This window comes from Entelurus aequoreus, linkage group LG07 (assembly GCF_033978785.1).
Source record: "Entelurus aequoreus isolate RoL-2023_Sb linkage group LG07, RoL_Eaeq_v1.1, whole genome shotgun sequence".
NCBI lineage: Eukaryota > Metazoa > Chordata > Actinopteri > Syngnathiformes > Syngnathidae > Entelurus > Entelurus aequoreus.
The window spans coordinates 30,805,388-30,828,773 of NC_084737.1; the positions used below are offsets into that span (position 1 = coordinate 30,805,388).

Here is a 23,386-nt window from a genome sequence, read left to right on the forward strand (position 1 = left end):
CACTTTTGCAAGAAATAAATCTTAATTCTTGGAGAACTATTGCAGTTTAATCTCATTATAAAAGGTAGCTTCAAGAGTGATTACTCATTCAATGCCCTTAAGCTTAAATCTCATTTAGTAATCTAAAAGGATACGCTGTGGCTTTAAAAAAAAAAAAAGGAGCAGCGTCTAGTCCAATATAATTTTTACTATGTGGTAAAAGCACTGGTTTCTCACAATTTTCATTGACACTATACCTTTCTTAATTGCATGTCGGGATTGGTACCAAATTCGATGCTTTTATAGGCACCGACCAAATTCCGTTGGTGCTACAGTACTTAGCATCGAATCACGTAAAATTATATAAATTCAATACCAACATAGCAATTATGATTGATAGAAAACACTTTAACATACAGTAAGTCTGTACTTTTTTAAATGTGCTAGCTCGATGCTAACTTACATTGGATTTGCCATAGATCTGCTACTTATTAGCATTAGCAATTTTACATGGCAATTTCAACACCTCCAAGCGTTAAAGCTAAAACTAAGATTACATTACAATCAAACAGCTGGTGTGTAGTGAATCCAATACTTTGAGTACAAACACTTTTTAGGGCGCAACAAAATACTGGATGCACCTTAATGGCAAAGACTACTCCCTGTAGGCTATAGCAAGCTACTGCATGCAAAGTTTACTAATATTATACTAATATACTATACTAAAACTATAATAATATATCATATTAACTATAATAATACACAAATCGAGCTATACCAACTTGACAGCAAAGTTATTATTATAGGCTTACTGTTAAATGTAAAATTAAAAAAAATTGATGATATTATTAAACAAAGTAACATTTATTAACTCATGAACACACACAGAAGTACCGAAAATCGGTCTCGTTGAGCACCATTATCGAATTCCACGTACCGGACCGTATTGGTTCAAATGTAAAAGGTACCCATGCTTGACTTCATGTGTTCATTTTTGTCAGTTTTGTCCGTTTGGCTGTCATGGGCACTGTAGTGTAATCAGTACAGAGGGGATCATTTGCATTCGCAATTTAAATAGAAACAAATCCAAAAGGACAAAACTGCAGGCAAGATATGCATGAGACAGCTGAGATGTGTTGTGATCTTTCAGGATTGCGAGCAGATCTGTGCCCCACACATCACATCCGATAAAAATGAAAGTATGCCTGTAGCAAACATCACAGAGAAATACTCTCAGAAAGACACATCAAGAGTAAAAATGTGATTTGTTAGCACAGAAAGTGATAAAAAAAAATGTTTTAATGATTTAATATTGGACACAATTTTGAATTAATACCTGTTCCTTTGCAGTCAGCCAACATCACAGTAAATCACAGGTAATTGCAAGATTAGCATTGAAGTTTTAACACAACTGTTACTAAAGCCCTTTAACAAAATACATTGGCACAATTCCCAGGAGAGAAGTGACACTTTGAGAGTAACTGTTTTTTTACGGGACAGCTTTACAGTTGAAAATGATGACAACGTTATTTCTTGCTAATCAGACGTCTTATTCATGCTGCAGCTATCTCTGTCTGCAATTGCCTAGGAAAAGACCCAAGCATAAAAAGTATTAGGCAGACTTTCATCAGGTCTTCATCATGTTGGCTCATTGATGATGTGACGCACGCAAGCAGTTCTGTGGTTATTAAAGTGGATAGGGCTATTACTATTAAATTGCTACATTCCTGTCTAGAACATTATTTTCACTTTCGGACCCTCATTTTTTCTGTCTAATTAGAATTGATTGAATGTTTTGATGTCTTTACTGTTTCCATAAAGCAGGGCTATTCAACTAACTACGTTACGCACAGTCCGAGAATGACACAATACCGGCCCCCGGGTTCAGTTCAAAACATGGGAGAAAAGCATTTTAGCAACAAATTCCTAAAAACACTATACTGCTCTTGTTGTATGGAGGACCTTGGACCACTGTAAACACATTGACATATCCTTGCATTGACATTTTAACCTTGCTAGCAAACATAGAACACGGGGACGAAACTTGTCATTTGCATAACTGAGGCATTCCTCAAGGCACCCTTTTAAGTCTTTGCCCTTTTGGCAGTTACAAATTGTTTTTGTAATTTGATTTATGTAACTACGGTGTTGTGGTAGCTTGTTCACTTTAGATCAGTGGTTCTTAACCTGGGTTCGATCGAACCCTAGGGGTTCGGTGAGTAGGCCTCAGGGGTTCGGCGGAGGTCAAAACACACCCGACTCATCGTGTAAATACAAACTTCTCCCTATCGGCGTATTACGGATACGGCAACAGTTGACTGGTTTGCAGGTGTGTAATTTGTTGTGAGTTTATACACTGTGTTGGTTTTGTTGTTTGAACAAGGTGATGTTCATGCACGGTTCATTGTATGCACCAGTAAAAAAACATGGTAACACTTTAGTATGGGGAACATATTCACCATTAATTAGTTGCTTATTAACATGCAAATTAGTACCATATTGGCTCAACTAGTCATTAATAAGTACTTATTAATGCCTTATTCAGCATGGCCTTATTATAACCCTAACCCTCTAACCCTGACCAACTAACTCTAAATTAAGTCTTTATTACTTAGAATATGTTCCCTTTGTCACACCTGGGTGAAGTTTTGTCTGGATTTCGTCTGGTGTCATGTTGTCTTGTCAATTCCTGTTTTATTTTGAAAGGACAACTCTCCCTCTCGTTTCAGGTCACTTGCCCTTCCTCCTGTTTCACTGGTCTGATGTCTCTCCTGATTGCCTGATTGTGCCCACCTGTGTCACACTCCCTCGTGTGTATAAATGGCCCGTCCTCCTCTTGTCTTGTGCCAGAGTGTCTCGTTACTTCGTGTGCGTACCTCCAGCGTTTCCTTGCCATAGCATTGTCCACAGCCACAGCCACGTTTCTTGTACCTTTTTTGGATCCACGGGAGTATTTTGATTTGTAAGTTTTCTCAGGTAAGAATAGCTTCCTAGCATCACCTCCGTTGGAGCGGTTTTTGTTATACTTAGTAGTTTTTTGTTGATAGCCCCTTTTTCCCTCTGTAGACGGAGCGTTTTTGAGTTGTTGATATTTTTGTTAGTTTAGAGCTCAGGTCAGTTGTGTTTTTTATAGCCTGTTTGTTTCTCCTGTTTTGGACCCCTTCCCTTGTCCAAATAAATATATTGTCTTAAAATCCTGCATCTGTGTTCAGAGTCCTGTTCTGGTCGTGACACCCTTAGTGTCCAAATAACTCTAAATTAAGTCTTTGTTACTTAGAATATGTTCCCCATACTAAAGTGTTACCAAAAACATATAACTTTGTCTTGAATTTGGAAAAAAAACAACATTTTATTTTTCACTAAAGAAGGGTTCGGTGAATGCGCATATGAAACTGGTGGGGTTCGGTACCTCCAACAAGGTTAAGAACCACTGCTTTAGGTGTAGTCAGTAGTCATTTGTTCAAACTTTTTAGTTACACTAGTAGTGTATATTTTCATATTTCATCATTTGGGCCATTCAACTGGTGGCCCACAAGTTCAGTTAAAACAACTTGTGAGGGACTCACATTTTTGCAGAGGGTCCCTGAAAACAGCAGAGTGCTCATGTAAGTCTGACACAATAAACACACCAAAATCAAATGTCCACTGTAGAGGATGTTGGCTGGATATAATATACAAAATAAGACTAACAATGAAGGGAAATGTCCGGCCACCCAGGTCCTCAACTTGATGGAAATGTAGCCCCAAAAACAATTTAGTTCAATATTCCTCCCATAAAGTACCGTATTTTCCGGACTAGGGCGCACCGGATTATAAGGCGCACTGCCGATGAATGGTCTATTTTCGATCTTTTCTCCTATATAAGGCGCATCGGATTATAGGGCGCATTAAAAAAGTCATATTGTTTTTGTTTTTTCTAAATTCAAAACACTTCCTTGTGGTCCAAATAACATGTAATGGTGGTTCTTTGGTCAAAATGTTGCATAGATTATGTTTTACAGATCATCTTTAAGCTGCTTTCTGACAGTCAATTCCAGATCCGCCGTTTTGTGGGCGTTCTTATTTACGTGGCTCACCTTTGGCAGCGCCTTCTCCCCGTCATCTTTGTTGTAGCGGAGTAGCGTGCAAGGACGGGAGTGAAAGAAGTGTTAAAAGATGGAGCTCACTGTTTTAATGACATTCAGACTTTACTTAAATCAATAACGGAGCAGCATCTCCTCATCCGTAAACAACAACAACGCCGTGAAAAACCGTCCGACCGGAACTCTCTAATAACTAAAGTTCCTTGGGTGAATAATGTAAACTCACTACAACGGTATGTTTTAGCGCGTTCGTGGCGAGTTTACTGACAGATATAAGTAAGAACTTTACACTACTTTATATTAGAAATGGCAACAGCAGAGGATGAATGTCCCTTAAGAAGATAGAGAAAAAGAAGAAGCTTATTGACTACGGCGTCGTCACGGACTTCAAAGGCGGATGCGTGCAATTTACAGGATGTATGCAGATCCCAAATACAGATCAGCAAGTACCAGAAGATAAGAAAAGTTGCATTTGCATAATATTGCAAAACAAAACGCCAGATAATATGTCTTACCTTATACACACACCATAATAATACTTGTATGTTGAAGCACAGTAGAATCCATCAAGCGGTGCGGCTTCATAGCTTACCAAAGTTGACTAAAACATTTTGATAGATTTTTGAGCGCTGTGTGTAATGTTCTATATTTTCAATGGAACGTATAAAATGTTGGTGTTGTATACTTCAGTCATATTGCTATCATATTGCAGTCTACACGTATCTCTTATGTTTGACTGCCATCTACTGGTCACAATTATTACACCATGTACCAAATAAAATTGCTTCGAGGTCGGTAAGCAAAATCAGAATTATTCCGACCATTAGGTGCACCGGGTTACAAGGCGCACTGTCGAGTTTTGAGGGGGGGAAAACGGATTTTAAGTGTGCCTTATAGTCCGGAAAATACAGTACTTTTGTGTTTCAACTCAGTCACACTAGTTAGCAGTCTGTTATCAATGCGGACATTTTATAGAAATAATTGGACTCTTGGTGAAATTGGAAGGAAAAGTGGGTGACCCATTACCTGGCTGAATAATAATCAAATAGCATGTGTGTTTCAACTGAAAAAGCAAATATTTTGCCTGCAGACTAAACACTTCCTCAAGATGTATTTGATACTTTTAATCAGGTCATTACAAAATCATGCCGCTCCACTCTCAAGCTCAATAGTTTCCTGTCCTATTTACGAAGCATCACTTCTAAAAGGCCTGCAACCGGGATCAAAACAAAAGTTGTATTGTATTGTTTGGAGTTACTGAATTGTTCGAATCCATTTCGCTGATTCAAGCAGAAACTAACTGCTGCTCTCTGAAAACTGCAACAAACAACTGAGCTCAGAGACTGTAGTCTGGGATTTCATCAAGCGTCATCTATAGTTGCATGCAGTGCGAAATATCGATTTTGCAGACACGGGAAAAGGAGAAAAGTGGTTTTGCAATGTACTTTATGCTGCGTCTGTAAGAATTACTATTATTTGTACTGCTGTGAAATGTAGAATACCTATCCTTATGTAGAAAAAACTTACTTTTTGCAGGTTGAAATCAGGGATGTATCCATCGAATATCTTAGTAATCGGATTGTCGACTGGAAATTCCTTCAGTTAATTAAGTAATCATATAGACATGTTTTTGTTTCGTTAAAAACTACACTAGTAAAAACAGGACTTTTAATCATGATTGACTAATTAAGCCAAAATATGTTGCAGTTACACAAATGGGTCATAGCTCATCCAAATGCAACACATTCATTATGTTTTGTGTGTTTACTGTGAGCACTGTGATGTTTCTCTCAACCACAACAAATGCAGTACTGCTGACCACTTATTCTTCTTCTTAGGTGGTTTTCGACCACTCTTCTTTTTCTAAAATAAATAAAAGTACATTTGTTAATCCATTGTTTGTGCCTTCAGTTGAGAACCACTATCAAATATACAGTATTTACACTAAAACACATTTTGACATAAATCTCATTCACTTGCATTATTTTCACAGCCAGTTCCCTTAACTACTATCATCCTAACACTAGAGCATACATTTATTGTGAAATTACGTTTTGACCTTAAACCGTATGTAGCGTATGTTCATGCATTTGTTTCTAAAACTTTCGCAAATTTTTAAACAATAATTACACTGTTATCTCTGTTACCATGCGCTCTATAAACTTAGCGAACATCAGTAAGGCCAGTTTGTCCCTGACACTCATGCTACCATGGCTAACTTATCTTCGCCCGCCAGCTGACCGTAATGTCGTGTTTTATTTTATAAATTCATTGAAGCAGTGAAAAACCCTGAATCAGTTTTTGAAATCAAATTACTCAACTTACTCGAGGAATATCGTTTCACCGCAGTAGTAATATTGAATTCGGAAAGTAAACTATTTTAACTTACTTGCCCAACCAGGCAAGTGAGAACTAAACATTAGGAAGCCTTAGAAGTATTAAATGTTCTTTATTTACGAAAAAAACCATTTTTTTAAAGTAATATCAAGGTCAATTCAGGTCTGTATAGTTTATATCTACTATGATTTTGAAATGCCCTTATGTATATATTTCACTTTAGAATTTATCCAAAAGTTGATCCAAAATTGATACACATCTTCTCATTCAATGGGTTTTCTTTATTTTCATGACTATTTACATTGTAAATTGTCACTGAAGGCATCAAAACTATGAATGCACACATGTGGAGTTATGTACTTAACAAAAAAAGGTGAAATAACTGAAAACATGTTTTATACTCTAGTTTCTTCAAAATAGCCACCCTTTGCTCTGATAACTGTTTTGCACACTCTTAGAATTCTCTTGATGAGCTTCAAGAGATAGTCACCTGAAAGGGTTTTCACTTCACAGGTGTCATAGTTCTGATGCCTTCAGTGACAATCTACGATGTAAATAGTCATGAAAATAAAAAAAACAAATTGAAATGAGAAGGTGTGTCCAAAGTTTTTTCCTGTACTGTATGTTAAAGTGGTACCTCAATAAAATACAAGTGTACACATTTTGACGTGGAACCATACCTTTAAACATTTATGTTTTGTGCAGCCACTGCATCTGCACAGCTTATAAATTTTGAGGAACGCGGAAATTAAATTTCCCTTTGAAGGACTCTTTCACAATCGTTACATTAATCAATGATATTGTATTGTCATTTAACGTAATTTCACAGTAAAAACGATGAAATATATGGTTTATTGGGTTATGGGGTTTTTTTGGCTGGGAAACCAAAAGCGCTCCCAGGATGTCTCGTGGCACTTGATTTTTGACATCTTCACATGAATCCATAACATACGTAATAAATCGTACATTAAAATCGCCCATTAAATCGCAACAGATTGTAGTGTGAAACATTTAAAAATAAAGGGAAAAATACACAAATAAAGTGTTATATAGTGTAACAATTGCACTCATGTGTAAGAGTCCTTGGATGTGCTATTACATTTCTTCATTCTTTTGATTCATGTGCAGATGCAGGGGGTGCATGCATTCCATTGGGGCGCACGACTTGCCAAAACACCGGCCAAAGCCACCATTGGTGTGTATTGTTTTTCCTCAACAAAATGTGCAAAATGAGTTGCCTCAGTATTCCTGCCCTTAACATGGTCAGACACTGAAATTATCCGCTAACCCAATCAAGGCTGTCGCCATTCCTACATTTTATAGTGTAACTGAATACATAAAAGGGTTTTGTGCTTGAGACAGTATTCATGCTGGCTCATGTCATTTCTTCCCACTTTGTGTTATCCAAAATATGTGTTACAAATCTTACAAAAAGCATGAGTGTGTTTGACCATGCTCTCTTTTGAATAAGAATAATTGGCCTCTTATTTGTCAAGATAAACACACACTTATTTTTGGGGCGACAGACTTGGTGTTGTCTTCATGTCTCTTCATAATTCTTACGCGAATGTTTAATGCAAGTTTTTGAGACCCAGTGGACCGAAAACTGTTTGGCACCAACTGCCTGCAGGAGTGACAGGGAGGATTTCTTTCATTGAAGGTTTAAAAAAAAAAAAGGGGTATTATTTTAAAGAAGGGCAAAGTACGTTAGTTTCCCCGGTATTGACAGATATTCATGGAACTATTGCTTGCATATTATAAATAAAATACAGTTAATAGTATTCCACAAAGTTAGGCAAGTTGAAGTAATTCTGTGTCGTATCAAAAAATTACAGTTCGGGATGGGTATCGTTTACATTTTAACCAATACTAGTGCCAGACCAGTCCTTCAAAAACGACGCTGGTGCTGAAACGGGGCCCAAACCCCCTACTTGAAATATTGAAAACAAGCAAATTTTTGTAAACAATACAATTAAAAAGCCATTTTATTTTTATGGGATTTTGTGACATTTTTTGAAAAGACTAGTGATTTAAATACCCCAATGATATACATTAACTGATAACTAAGTACTACATTAAAAAATATGTACCCGGTATGTTAAGCTGCCGATTCCAATATTGTTCATACCAATACCGCATGTAATGAGTGTATATTGTTAAATTTATTTTTGGTGAATGCTATTGACAGTTTAGCAGTAGCAACACAAATATTTAAACCAGTTCATTATTAAATGTTATTACATACAATTGTTTGAGCAAAAAAAAGTCAATAGTACACAATAACTAAACACAATAAAAAAAACTACAATCTGTTCCTCATTTAAATCCTTTTTTGCCTTCAAAGTCCTCATGTCCTTCTTTCTGCTCCTTTTCATTCATAATTTACTTTAATGTTATGTTAGAGTTAGAGTTACAGTTTGAGTTTATTTCAAACATGCAAGCATACAACATGATACATCACAATTTCCAGTTTCTCTTTTCAACATGTTCGAAAAGGAGTAGGAAGAAGCAGAGCTTATTTAATTGATTTTTTATTTTCATTTCATTCCTTTGTTTAACTTTTATGAATGAAATAAATAAATTAACTGAACTGAATTGAAATGTGTCCAGGGACTTATTCTCGGAATTTGTTAAAAAATAACAAAAACAAAACAATCGGCATTGAAAGGTAATCGGCGATGGCGATCACATACTTTTTCAAGAAAATCGTCCGATACTGATCGGTACATCCATAAAAATAGAAAAAAAAATCTACAAAAATGTTTCATAATTATTAACACAGAACACAGGGAACCTGCAAAAACATTGACCTACTTGAGTTGTAATGTTTGATGCTCAAAATTCTGGGTGTTCCTGAATGCAACCTGGCCCGCCTTAACCGCCTTTAGTGCATAATAATGAAGTGCTGTGGTGTTGTGGCTACTGCTTAGGACAGTGGTTCTTAACCTTGTTTGAGGTACCGAACCCCCCCAGTTTCATATGCGCATTCACCGAACCCTTCTTCAGTGAAAAATAAAAAAAATATATTTTTCAAATTCAAGACAAAGTTATATGTTTTTTTACTGGTGCACAAAATGAACCGTGTATGAGCATCACCTTGTTCAAAGAACAAAACCAACACAGTGCATGAACTCACAACAAATTACACACCTGCAAATCAGATGGAAATTAGAGGGAACATTGTTTGGGGGTATCCATAATACGCCGATAGGGAGAAGTTTTTATTTTCACGATGAGTTGGGTGTGTCTTGACCTCCGCGGCAGAGGCTCCGCCGAACCCCTGAGGCCGACTCACTGAACCCCTAGGGTTCGATCAAACCCAGGTTAATAACCACTGGCTTAGAATATCTCTGCAGTGCAAACGATGTTATGAGGGCTGCTGTAGTTTAAAGAGAGTGTCGGACTATGTGCGCTTCAGTCGGGACGCTACATCATTTAGAACATGGGTGTCAAACTCATTTGAGATCGGGGGCCACATGGAGAAAAATCTACTCCCAAGTAGACTGGACTGGTAAAATCCTGGCTTAAAAATAAAGACAACTTCAGATCTTTGTTTAAAAATGGAACACGCACATTCTGAAAATGTACAAATCATAATGTTGTAGGGTTTTTTTTATACTTACATGTTGTGGTTAATTCTATTCTATCTTTATTTGTCGTTATTTATTTGTTCTGAATAAATTATGTGATAATGTTCATCAGTCAACTCATTGGTGTTAATTTTCAATCTATCAAGATACATTACAGTATGTTATTTATGTAGTTTGATCACTTTCCTCGACTGATGTACTAACATCATGTGGTTTATTTTGTACACTTGTACTTAGCAAACTCATCCGTCGGGCCGGATAAAACATGTTCGCGGGCCTGATCCGGCCCTCGGACCATACGTTTGACACCCCTGATTTAGAATAATGTTTTTTGTACTATATCACCACCAATATCAGCACTTGTTGCAGGTTGAGGAGTCTGCAGTCACTTAGCACCGAAATAAGTCATCAATAGCTTCTTCTTTTTTTGGTCCAGTTATTACCGTGTGAATCAGTACCAGTACCATTGTGGAACCGGGTTTCGGTGCCCATCCCTAATGATAGTGAGATTTAGAGTGATGGACGACAGTGCACACCGTTGCTTATGCCCAGTGTAAATGCAGTCTAAATGTCTGTCTGAAAGACAAAGATTTGTGGATTATATTGAAGTCATTGCACTTAGGAAAATAAACATCAACGGGTGTAATGGGCTTGTGGGTGTTTTGGTAGATTGACCGTATACATCAAATTGCTGGAGTCGGCAGGTAAGCAGGTTTGTGCCTGCATGGGAAGGAGCACTCTTAAAATCAATACCAAAAATGTTCTGTTAAAGAGAACAAGCGCCCCAGGTCCATTGTACGGAAACAGTGAAGTTCAACCAATCTTTCGAACATCACTGTTTTTGTCGGGACACCATAATGCGTCGCCTTCCTTATGTTAATGCAAGGAGGCAGGAAATATACACTCAGTGGCACGCACCATCAACACAGGACGGCATGACCCGAGTGGTGCCAGCAACCTGTCCAGGGAAGCAGGAACATTTGACAGTCTGAGATCTCTCCTCGATCTTGTTCTTGTTACAGCAGCGATGGGCAGCGATCACCTCGCACGTGCCCGCCTTGACGTGCACTGAGGACACAGAAACACACACCCACAGGACGTTAACGGTTGTATCATGAACTGTATCATTTTAGGATGTGAGAAGGTGGAAAAGAGTACCCAAAACATAGGCTTATACAACACAATGTGACCCATGTATACAGAGGGACAAAAAGACACATTTGAGACTGTATAGCAGTGTTTTTCAACCTTTTTTTGAGCCAAGGCGCATTTTTTTAATTGAAAAAAATCTGGAGGCACACCACCAGCAGAAATCATTAAGAAATTAAACTCAGTAGACAATAAAAAGTTGTTGTCCCAACTGTTGGATATGAATTCAAACCATAACCAACTATGCATCACAATAGCTCTTGTCTCAAAGTAGGGGTACTGTCACGACCTGTCACATCACGCCGTGACTTATTTGGAGTTTTTTGGTGTTTTCTTGTGTGTAGTGTTTTAGTTCTTGTGTTGTGCTCCTATTTTGGTGGCTTTTTCTGTTTTGTTAGTATTTTCCTGTTGCAGTTTCATGTCTTCCTTTAAGCACTATTCCTCACACCTGCTTTGTTTTAGAAATGAAGACCATTTAAGTTGTTACTATCCTTTGTTGATTGTCATGTCATGCACGGATGTACTTTGTGGATGCCGTCTCTGCTCCACACGCTGTAAGTTTTTGCTGTTGTCCAGCATTCAGTTTTTGTTTACTTTGCAGCCAGTTCAGTTCTAGTTTCGTTCTGCATAGCCTTCCCTAAGCTTAAATGTGTTTTCTTAGGGGCATTCATCTTTTGTTATTTTTATATTAAGCATTATATTCCTTTTTACCTGCACGCGTCTGCATATTGTGATCAGGACAACAAACCATGTTCCCGACATCTACAAAGCAATTAGCTACCTGCTGCCACCTACTGATATGGAAGAGTTCTTGGAAGAGTTCTTGTCTTGCGCTCCTATTTTGGTGGCTTTTCCTGTTTTTTGGTATTTTCCTGTTGCAGTTTAATTTCTTTCTTTGAGCGCTATTCCCCACACCTGCTTTGTTTTAGCAATTAAGAACATTTAAGTTGTTGCCATCTTTTTTTGTGTGGACATTGTTGATTGTCATGTACGGATGTACTTTGTGGACGTCGTCTCTGCTCCAAATGCTGTAAGTCTTTGCTGTCGTCCAGCATTCTGTTTTTGTTTACTTTGTCGCCAGTTCAGTTTTAATTGTGTTCTGCATAGCCATCCCTAAGCTTTAATGCCTTTTCTTAGGGGCACTCACCTTTTGTTTGTTTTTGGTTTAAGCATTAGATACATTTTTACCTGCACGCTGTCTCCTGTTGTCGTCTGCATATTGTGATCACGACAAACCATTGTCGTCTCACACGACCTGTTCCGGACATCTACAGAGCAATTAGCTACCAGTTGCCACCTACTGATATTGAAGATAATAACATGGTTACTCTGCTGAGCTCTAGACAGCACCGACACTCAACAACGGCACATTATTTGCGGATTATAATTACTGGTTTCCAAAAAAATATTTTTAACCCAAATAGGTGAAACTACATAATCTCCCACGGCACACCAGACTGTATCTCACGGCACACTAGTGGTTGAAAAACACTGCTGTACAGGACTGTTCAGGTCTCTTTGCAGCCTTGTTTAATGTAAACACTGAGGCAGTTGCACAATGTTTTTGATTTATGTCTACCATTAGTCCTATGGGAAGCAAAAAATAAATCAGTACGTGTTGAACCTTCGTATGTTCCCCACATAATCCTTTTCATAGCAGTCTTTCATATGCAAGTGGTCTTGCACAATCAGCCTTATCGTAGTTTAGCTGGTGCAAAAAGTACAGTGGCATACAGTCGGTTTCATATTTGCATATGTTTGTGTTTCATGTGCAAATATATGGTTTTATGTATGAGGGTTTTTCACACCGATATTAAAAGCTACATTCCTGGTTTTATCACAGTCAGCCATGTAGTGCACTTGGCACGGGGATATCAACTATAGTCAGTGACTAATCACTCTGCAGTGGAAAGGGACACACAGCTGGTTTAAATATAACCCATTATCAAGAAATGGATAAAGACAAAATGCAATGAATATGTTTGTGAAAGATACAAAATACACCGGGTTATATTTGTCTGGCTTTAATTTTTTTTTTTTTACCAGCAGTGGGTTATCTATAGGATATGTATCAACTGTATGGCATATATTGCGCAAATGTTCTTAAATATATTATATAAAACATTACTTCCAAACAAGACACAAACAATAATATATCAACTACCATATTATGTACTACTCAAAGTTAAAGTTAAAGTACCAATGATTGTCACACACACACTAGGTGTGGTGAGATTATCCTTTTGCATTTGACCCATCACCCTCACCCCCTGGGAGGTGAGGGGAGCAGTAAGCAGCAGCTGTGGCCACGCCCGGGAATCATTTTTGGTGATTTAACCCCCAAATCCAACCCTTGATGCTGAGTGCCAAGCAGGGAGGTAATGGGTCCCATTTTTATAGTCTGTGGTATGACTCAGCCGGGGTTTGAACTCACAACCTACCGACCTCATGGCGGACACTCTAACCCAGGGGTCGGCAACCCGCGGCTCCGGAGCCGCATGCGGCTCTTTGACCACTCTGATGCGGCTCAGCTGCATACTTGCCGACCCCCCAATTATCCCAGTAGATTTATGGATCTCAGTGCCTCTCCTAGATAACTCCCAGGGAAAATATAATCCTATTTTCACTCTAATTACTAAATTAAGGGCGTGCCCTTATTGAACTGCAGTAATTGTCCTCTATGGCATTTACAAACAGCGTGCCAGCCTGGCCACATGTTGTATGTAGCTTTAACTTGCGCAAGTAGGAGACAGCAAAGCATACTTAGTCATCAGCCACACATCTTACACTGACGGTAGCCGTAGCGTATAAAACAACTTTAACACTGTTACGTTACAAAAATGCGCCACACTGTGAACCCACACCAAAAAAGAATGAAAAACAAAATTCTGGAGAACATCCCACCGTAACACAACATAACACAACACAACCAATACCCAGAATCCCATGCAGCCCTAACTCTTCCGGTCTAGATTATACACCCCCGCTACCACCAAACCCCCCCACACATCAACCCCCCCCCTCCGTGCGTCGGTTGAGCGGAAGAGTTAGTGCTGCATGGGATTCTGGGTATTTGTTGTGTTGTGTTTATGTTGTGTTACAGTGCAGATGTTCTCCAGAAATGTGTTTGTCATTCTTTTTTGGTGTGGGTTCAAAGTGTGGCGCATATTTGTAACGTAACAGTGTTAAAGTTATTTTTGTACGGCTACCGTCAGTGTAAGCTGTGTGGCTGCTGACCTAGTACGCCTTGCTGTCATTTACGTGAGCAAGCTGAAGCTGCATTCTACATGTGGTCGAGCAGGTACACTGTTAGGGCAGACTGTAGAGGGCGCCAAAAGCAGTGCCATCACGCTCTTATGTTCTGGAGTCCCCCGGAAATAGAGAGAGAGTTGGCAAGTATGATGCTATCAAGCGCCATTCATTCAAAACTCGCGGGCCGGACTAACATCAAATTTCCATGTTATAGTGCATGCCGGTGCGTGTGTCAGAGACCCCTGGTTAACATAGCAAAAAGCAATTTAAACTTTGTATGCGGTGTTTTTCATTTTAAAATAAAACATTTTTTTTGTGGCTCCCATTATTTTCTTTAATTTGTGAAACTTGCCAAAATGGCTCTTTGAGTGGTAAAGGTTGCCGACCCCTGCTCTAACCACTAGGCCACTGAGCGTCGGATTACCTACCTAAATGCAGTTGAAATTAGCTTTAGATCAGAGGTTTTTAAACAAGGCTCTGTGACCCCTTAGCGGACTGTAGAGATATCAATCAATCAAAGTTTATTTGTATAGCCCTTAATCACAAGTGTCTCAAAGGGCTGCATAAGCCACAATGACATCATCTGCTTTATATTGCAGGAGGATCGTGGCATTTTTGGTTGATTATATTGACATTTTTTGGGGGGAGAAATCCATCCATTTTCTACCGCTTGTCCCTTTTGGGGTATTTTATAAAAAATATAATACAGAAAAAATAAATATAATTGATAGAATATAGTATATAAAGAAATACAAATATTATCAAAAATATAGTATGATAATGTTTCCACAAATGGAAATGTCTTAAATACACATGAGCATTGATCTGGTAAACAGATAAGACGTCTTTCGGTCGGCAATGCAAACACAGGAGTTATTTTAGGCAGGGCACCTGTTTTTTCACCTGTTCCTCCAAAGAGGACGACCCGCCTCTATCGCTGCTGTGCCATTCACAGAGCTCTTTCTGGTTCCCCGCGATTGTTTGGGAGCCCATTCAAAGCTAACAGCTAGTTTATGGTTAATCTTTTGGATGAGAAAAAAATGGTTCAATATGTAAATTGATAAAAAAAATAAAAAATAAATAAAACACAAGCAGAAGAGAAATAAACCTGCTGGTTAACAAGGTACCTACAGGACCAGTTCCAGTGGCCTGGATAACAAAGAAGACCCCTGCTCTAGACATTAAATAGGAAGGATCTTAGCAATGACCTTTTTCACTGTGTATCCACCAGAGCCACACAATAATGACACCCATAGGATCACTTTTGTTTACTATGTGACCTTTATCAAATTAAATTAGACCAAATTATCATCAATTAATTATGCATGACATTAAATCATACATTTTTAATTTTGTCAGCAAAGCCTTGTGTGTCCTGAAGTTGGTTGTCTTCTCAGATGGCAAGAAAATGTTCACTAATAATATTTTTATTTATTTTGTATTTTATAAAGTTTTATTTCTGTAAACATAACATAAGAAATTGGAAAACAATGTGTAATTATTTCAAGAGGATTGTGCAATTAACATTTGAGCAATGGTTTAAGATGCAAATTGACATTAGTAGGTGATTTATTTATTTTTTTACAAGCCAGTGCAGCTTCCCCATGATTTTTAGGCTAAAAAAACAACAGTAATTACTTTAAAGAAAACCCTTTGTCCATCACTTATCCTGCCTTGGGTTATGGGTGAGCTGAACTTTGTGGAAGAGGCAGAGTACATAATGGACTGATGAGCAGTCAATTACAGGACACAAATAGATAAACAACTATTGCCAGAGTCAGGCTAAATTGGGGCTGTATCGTTTTTGAGAATTTGAGTTTCAATCACGTTTTAGGGGAATAGATTATCTGCACAGCATACTTTTGCCATCTAAAATAGCGATTCCCAAACCGTTCTCAAACGCCAAAGATGTGTTTCAATATTTAAGTACAGTGTTTTATTTTTTTTAATATTCAAACACAGTGTTACTGTTCAGTGTATAATGTTACAGTGGCCACAATGTTGAATATACCTTTTAAATAAAACCTCTGCCTTGTTCTTAATGAATACTTAGGTCAACTACGCTATAGTGTATTTTAATGGTATTCGATATGAGGGTACTTGGAGAGCCAAGTGATTTTTAACAGTTTGAAAACCACTGGTCCAAAAAAAAGCACTTCATATACCGGTAATCTCTACATTACAGCAGGATGAGGAAATGTTCATTCATGCTTCCATTTTTATTATCTCATACAGAAGAGCAGAGAGTGTGTAATTCATTCTATCTTGCATCTTCATACCCTTCATTGAAACAAGTCTGTCTTATTTGATACTTGTTCTTCTTCCCTGCTCCCTTTCTCTTTGCATTATCCTAATTGGCATCACATTTGCATTGCATTTTCCTCGCAGGCTTGATAAGTTTTTTGGCACGTGCTGGTGTACGAAAAAGCCAAGGAACATCCCCGCCAACAGATTAACACCTTACACTCACACCCGACCATACTGCTCCCAGTTCATGCAATGCAGATGGATAAGAAAAAAACAATGCAGACCCGTTTTTAGACACTTTTCATTTTTGCATTTGTTAACAAATGGCATCAATTGTCTTTAATGTGGAACGCACTGTGGAAGAATTGCAAGCCGGATGATGGGATTAGGTTGACCTATTAGTACTCCATTCTACTGTAGCGTCCCCACTTTGTAAGAAGAGTAAAATTCCTCTTGGCTGAAAAACATATTTGGAGCCATGACCTTGCAAAGCAATCAACATTTCTATTTTATTTTCTGCAAAACCTTGTAGCTGTAAGGAACTCGTAAATGCAAACATACTGTACAATAACGCAAGCATCTTCAGTGAGTAAAACTACGCATGAGTGCTCGCACTGAGGCCCGAGCTGTCACACCACTTGAACTGGACCTTGAAAGCGTATGTAAACAAACCTGATGATCTGTGTGTGTGTCCAAGCATGAACCATTTCAAGAGACTTTCCACGGTCCAACACAGTTTGGTAAGCATATTGATTACACACTTGCAAAGACTGAAAATTGCTTCTTTATTTGTAGGGACCAGGAAATGCTCACTTGGTTTATGCTACCTCAGCGTAAGTCTCGAACGGCTACAGAAACGTTTACGACGGTAATTGAAAATGCTTTACAATTTCTGCAAACCTGCCTGACTACTGTGATGTGAAACGATTTTGTCGCCAATGTAAGACAGTGACCTTGCAGGTTTCATATTATGGCAATGTATGCCCATGCAAAAATAATTGTGGACTGCAAGACTACAGAAATGGGAGGCCATGTGCAGATGGGAAGCCCTTTTATCAGGGAAAATACGAGTGGTTTGAACGAAACAGTGCAGCAGGGAAGTGCACAAAAAAGGCATAGGATGTAAAATAAAGCCTATGCAGATCAGAGGTGCTAAGCACAACTACTTGGAGATAGTAAGCAAAAAAAAAAAAACTGATCCAGCAACTAGCAAGGGACAAAGCCAAACTAAATTCAACCCTAATTAACAATAGAAAACAGGTGCACTTCCAGCTTCTTCACACAAGCGTGTAGGTGAAATATACTCTAACATACAATATATAAAAACTACAAAATAAGAGTTTGAAACAGGACGTAATAGTGAGAACACAGAAAAAGAACTTGAGTCCAAACCTGTTATGTGGGATAATGACAATTATTAAATGTTTTTGTTTCCGCCTAGGATTTCTCCACTGACTCGTGGTGTGGAGAGGCAGGTAAATGTTGCACGACGAGGTGATCAATACTCTTTGTTGTTATATATTATTTAGATAAAGAATGACTCATAATCCTCGCAAATAAAAGCGTCTTTTCGTGTCTTTTACGCCATTTCCCGGTCTAAATTGGCTGTGAAAGTGTACCAACTTGTCGGATTATTTCCTCATCTTCCTACTATCAAGGTGAGAGGCATTATTTATGATCTGCAATAAATTTCCACAAGCTCCGACGCAAGAAAACAGCTCATTAGCTGATGATGTCAACATTAGCACACAAGCTGGTGATCACAGAGCCGCTATAAATAGTTTGCCTGCGTTAGCGCTTATAAAACAATATCACTAATCCTTGGTCAATATTCAAGTTACGAAATGTAAATGGGGTATTGTTACTTTTTGGAGGGTTATTTATTGGGTTGTGTGGGCGGAATAGAGGACTTCCCATTGACTCTGTATTACGCATACTTTTAATTAAATTTATTTACGAGTTAAAATGCTTTTTTTTTTAAATACATCCGTTGTCATGTAGTTCATAATGATTTTGAACAATAGGCAAATTCCAAAAAAAGCGCAGTTCCACTTTAACACTGTCCTGCCTTGATTGCTCGTTACATCAAAGCCCTGGGTACCCTTTATTTGTACCATATTTCACAGATTTTTGGCCTAAATTAAATGCTGAATCCAGTTTTATTTGTGTTTTATATGTAAACCATTGCAGTAGTTGTCTCGTTTTCTATTAGTATTATGTTTTGTCAATCAATAAATATTCACCAAGCTGGACTTCTGTTCTGGGTTAATGGTGAACCTTACTAAATAACAACAGAATGCTAACAATGGTGCTTTACTGCGACAATCTCAAATTGACCACTTTTTGGCAAACCAACTTTTTGATAGACTTTATCTTGCCTCATCAAAAACACATTTCCTCATTGATGAGCCTTCGATGTGACCGATATCAAACGACAACAGCTACACATTTGACACAGCACTTTAGACTAAGACTGCTATCTGCTATCTGCTATCACTAGGCCACTTACTCAGTGGCCTAGTGATAGCAGATAGCAGATAGCAGTCTTGAGATCGGTAGGTTGTGAGTTCAAACCCCGGCCGAGTCATACCAAAGACTATAAACATGGGACACATTACCTCCCTGCTTGGCACTCAGCATCAAGGGTTGCAATTGGGGGTTAAATCACCAAAAATGATTCCCGGGCGTGGCACCGCTGCTGCCCACTGCTCCCTTCACCTCCCAGGGGGTGAACAAGGGGATGGGTCAAATGCAGTGGACAAATTTCACCACACCTAGTGTGTGTGTGACAATCATTGGTACTTTAACTTTAATTTAACTTAATCTGTAACGGTCTGGTCGAAGCAGAAATTGAACTATTTTGATGCACAATCTTCTTCGACCTCAATAACACAGCTTTGGCTTAAGTAATGTGAAATTACAATGCAGACACACAGTGCTAACACGGAATGCTGACATCAAAGCTAATGATCATAGCTGCGACTGTCAAGTTGACCAAGTTTTGCAGATTAACACACGCATGTGGTTTCAGCACATGGAAGACTAGTTCTAATTTAGAGGAATTACCCAGGATGTGACAAAACATTTTTACGTTGTCTCCGTTTTGTAGTAGCCGAGCGACGGCCATAACAATGACGCTTGGAGGATTATTCGGGCAGGGCCACCTAAACTTTAGGGAAGGCCCCAGTGCTGAGGGGGTTTTGGGGGCCCCGCCATACCTCAACAACCCACCCCCAACCTCAACAACCCCCCGTCTCGAAACAGTCAACTTCAAGAAATAGTGCTGGCGCTTTGGGAAATGCCCATGTTTTTAGCTCAGTAACAGGACGCTCGCCTCTCACACAGGTGACGTGGGTTCGCGCCTTGATCGTACCACTTGAAAAAAACAACACAGCCGAGAGAGAGAAAGTACACAATCACTACTATCAAAGCTGTCTGTGATTGACAGCCGTGAAGACCATTCATTGCATTACCCCGTCAAAATCAGGGGGCCTCTGACTGGGTGGAGGCCCCTGGACTTTAGCCAAGATAAGCCCATACATTAAGGCGGCCTTGCCTCCGGGCTACCAGTGGGTACTGTAATCTACAGTAGAACACACTCAAGACCACTATAGTGGGTGAAACGAGTGTAAAGGTGACAGTATGGGTGTTATTTCATGTTTATAGGGCTCTAATTATGTTGGAAAACAAACATATTTAGAAGGTTGGATGTAACCCCCGCTGAATGCACTGTAATCGTCACGAGTTCAAGCCTCCTGGACTCTGCATTGTTTGTTGTAATGATGGACAGGAGTGATGTTATGGACACCGTTTACTTCCTGATGTGGAATGGAATTTGCACCGGTCAATACAGTGCGGCTCTTTACAACACACAAAAAATAGTACATCATGTTAGCATCAAAGCTAATTGGCTATTCATTTGTATTTGAGCCCTGTGATGAGGTGGCGACTTGTCCAGGGTGTACCCAGCCTACCGCCCGGATGTAGCTGAGATAGGCTCCAGCACCCAACGTGACCCCGAACAGGACAGGCGGTAACCTGCTCACCTTCTCTCTGAGCTGCCACCTTATCGTGGTAGAGGAGTTTGCGTGTCCCAATGATCCTAAGAGCTATGTTGTATCTCTATGAAAAATACAAACAAATGACCCACATTTCCCTCGCCCGGACACGGGTCACCGGGGCCCCCCTCTGGAGCCAGGCCCGGAAGTGGGGCACGATGGCGAGCGCCTGGTGGCCGGGCCTGTCCTCATGAGGCAACGTGGGTCCCCCCTCCAATGGGCTCACCACCCATAGCAGGGGCCATAGAGGTCGGGTGCAATGTGAGCTGGGCGGCAGCCGAAGGCAGGGCACTTGGCGGTCCGATCCTCGGCTACATAAGCTAGCTCTTGGGACGTGGAACGTCACCTCGCTGGGGAGGAAGGAGCCTGAGCTAGTGCGCGAGGTGGAGAAGTTCAGGCTTGATATAGTCAGACTCACTTCGACGCACAGCAAGGGCTCTGTGTGTTGTAAAGTTCTCTTGAGAGGGGCTGGACTCTCTTCCACTCTGGCATTGCCAGCATTGCGAGGCGACGGGCTGGGGTGGCAATTCTTGTGGCCCCCAGCTCAAAGTCTGTACGTTGGAGTTCAACCAAGTGGACGAGAGGGTAGCTTCCCTCCACCTTCGGGTGGGGGGGACGGGTACTGACTGTCGTTTGCGCTTACGCGCCAAACGGCAGCTCAGAGTACCCACCCTTTTTGGATTCACTCGAGGGAGTACTGGAGAGTGCTCCCCCGGGTGATTCCCTAGTTCTACTGGGGGACTTCAATGCTCATATTGGCAACGACAGTGAAACCTGGAGAGGCGTGATTGGGAAGAATGGCCGCCCAGATCTGAACCCGAGTGGTGTTTTGTTATTGGACTTTTGTGCTCGTCACAGATTGTCCATAACAAACACCATGTTCAAACATAAGGGTGTCCATATGTTCACTTGGCACCAGGACACCCTAGGCCGCAGTTCCATGATCGACTTTGGAGTTGTGTCATCGGATTTGCGGTTTCATGTTTTGGACACTCGGGTGAAGAGAGGGGCGGAGCTTTCTACCGATCACCAGTGAGTTGGCTGCAATGGTGGGGGAGTATGCCGGACAGAGGTGGTTGGTGCCTGTCGTGGAGGTAATCCTAGAACCCGCTGGTGTCACCAGCGGTGAGGGATGCCGTAAAGCTGAAGAAAGAGTCTTATCTGTCTCTTTTGGCTCATGGGACTCAGGAGGCAGCGGACAGGTACCGACAGGCCAAGCAATGTGCGGCTTCAGCGGTCGCTGAGGCACAAACTCGGACATGGGAGGAGTTCGGGGAAGCCATGGAAAACGACTTCCAGACGGCTTCGAATCTATTCTGGACCACCATCCGCCGCCTCAGGAAGGGGCAGCAGTGCAATGTCAACACCGTGTATGGTGGGGATGGTGTTCTGCTGACCTCGACTGCAGATGTTGTGGATCGGTGGAGGGAATACTTCGAAGGCCTCCTCAATCCTACCAACACGTCTTCCTATGAGGAAGCAGTGCCTGGGGAATCTGTGGTGGGCTCTCCTATTTTTGGGGCTGAGGTTGCCAAGGTAGTTAAAAAGCTCCTCGTTGGCAATGCCCCGACGGTGGACGAGGTCCCCCCGGAGTTCCTTAAGGATCTGGATGCTGTGGGGCTGTCTTGGTTGACAAGACTCTGCAACATTGCGTGGACATCGGGGGAGGTACCTCTGGATTGGCAGACCGGGGTGGTGGTTCCTCTCTTTAAGAAGGGGAACCGGAGGGTGTGTTACGACTATCGTGGGGTCACACTCCTCAGCCTTCCCGGTAAGGTCTATTCAGGTGTACTGGAGAGGAGGCTACGCCGGATAGTCGAACCTCGGATTCAGGAGGAACAGTGTGGTTTTCGTCCTGGCCGTGGAACTGTGGACCAGCTCTATTCTTTTGGCAGGGTCCTTAATGGTGCATGGGAGTTTTCCCAACCAGTCTACATGTGATTTGTGGACTTGGAGAAGGCATTCGACCGTGTACCCTGGGAAGTCCTGTGGGGAGTGCTCAGAGTATGGGGTAACGGACTGTCTGATTGTGGCGGTCAGAGCTTTGTCCGCATTGCCGGCAGTAAGTCGGACCCGTTTCCAGTGAGGGTTGGACTCTGCCAAGGCTGCCCTTTGTCACCGATTCTGTTCATAACTTTTATGGACAGAATTTCTAGGCGCAGTCAGGGCGTTGAGGGTATCTGGTTTGGTGGCTGCAGGATTAGGTCTCTGCTTTTTGCAGATGATGTGGTCCTGATGGCTTCATCTGGCCAAGATCTTCAGCTCTCACTGGATAGGTTCGCAGCCGAGCGTGAAGCGACTGGGATGGGAATCACCACGTCCAAGTCCGAGTCCATGGTTCTCGCCCGGAAAAGGGTGGAGTGCCATCTCCGGATTGGGGAGGGGATCTTGCCCCAAGTGGAGGAGTTCAAGTACCTCAGAGTCTTGTTCACGAGTGAGGGAAGAGTGGATCATGAGATCGACAGGCGGATCGGTGCGGCGTCTTCAGTAATGCGGACGCTGTATCGATCCGTTGTGGTGAAGAAGGAGCTGAGCCGGAAGGCAAAGCTCTCAATTTACCGGTCGATCTACGTTCCCATCCTCACCTATGGTCATGAGCTTTGGGTTATGACTGAAAGGACAAGATCACGGGTACAAGAGGCCGAAATTAGCTTTCTCCGCTGGGTGGCTGGGCTCTCCCTTAGAGATAGGG

At 40.8% G+C, this 23,386-nt stretch overlaps 1 protein-coding gene across 1 annotated transcript in view; it reads right to left on the reverse strand.

Moving 5' to 3' along the window:
• The window catches only part of LOC133653027 (chemokine-like protein TAFA-2), a 308,568-nt gene that overhangs the window by 23,279 nt on the left and 261,903 nt on the right, over window positions 1-23,386 (reverse strand). The window contains exon 3 of the mRNA XM_062052021.1: window positions 10,907-11,056. Coding sequence (XP_061908005.1) covers window positions 10,907-11,056 — 150 coding nt within the window. The remainder of the gene's footprint in view (window positions 1-10,906; window positions 11,057-23,386) is intronic.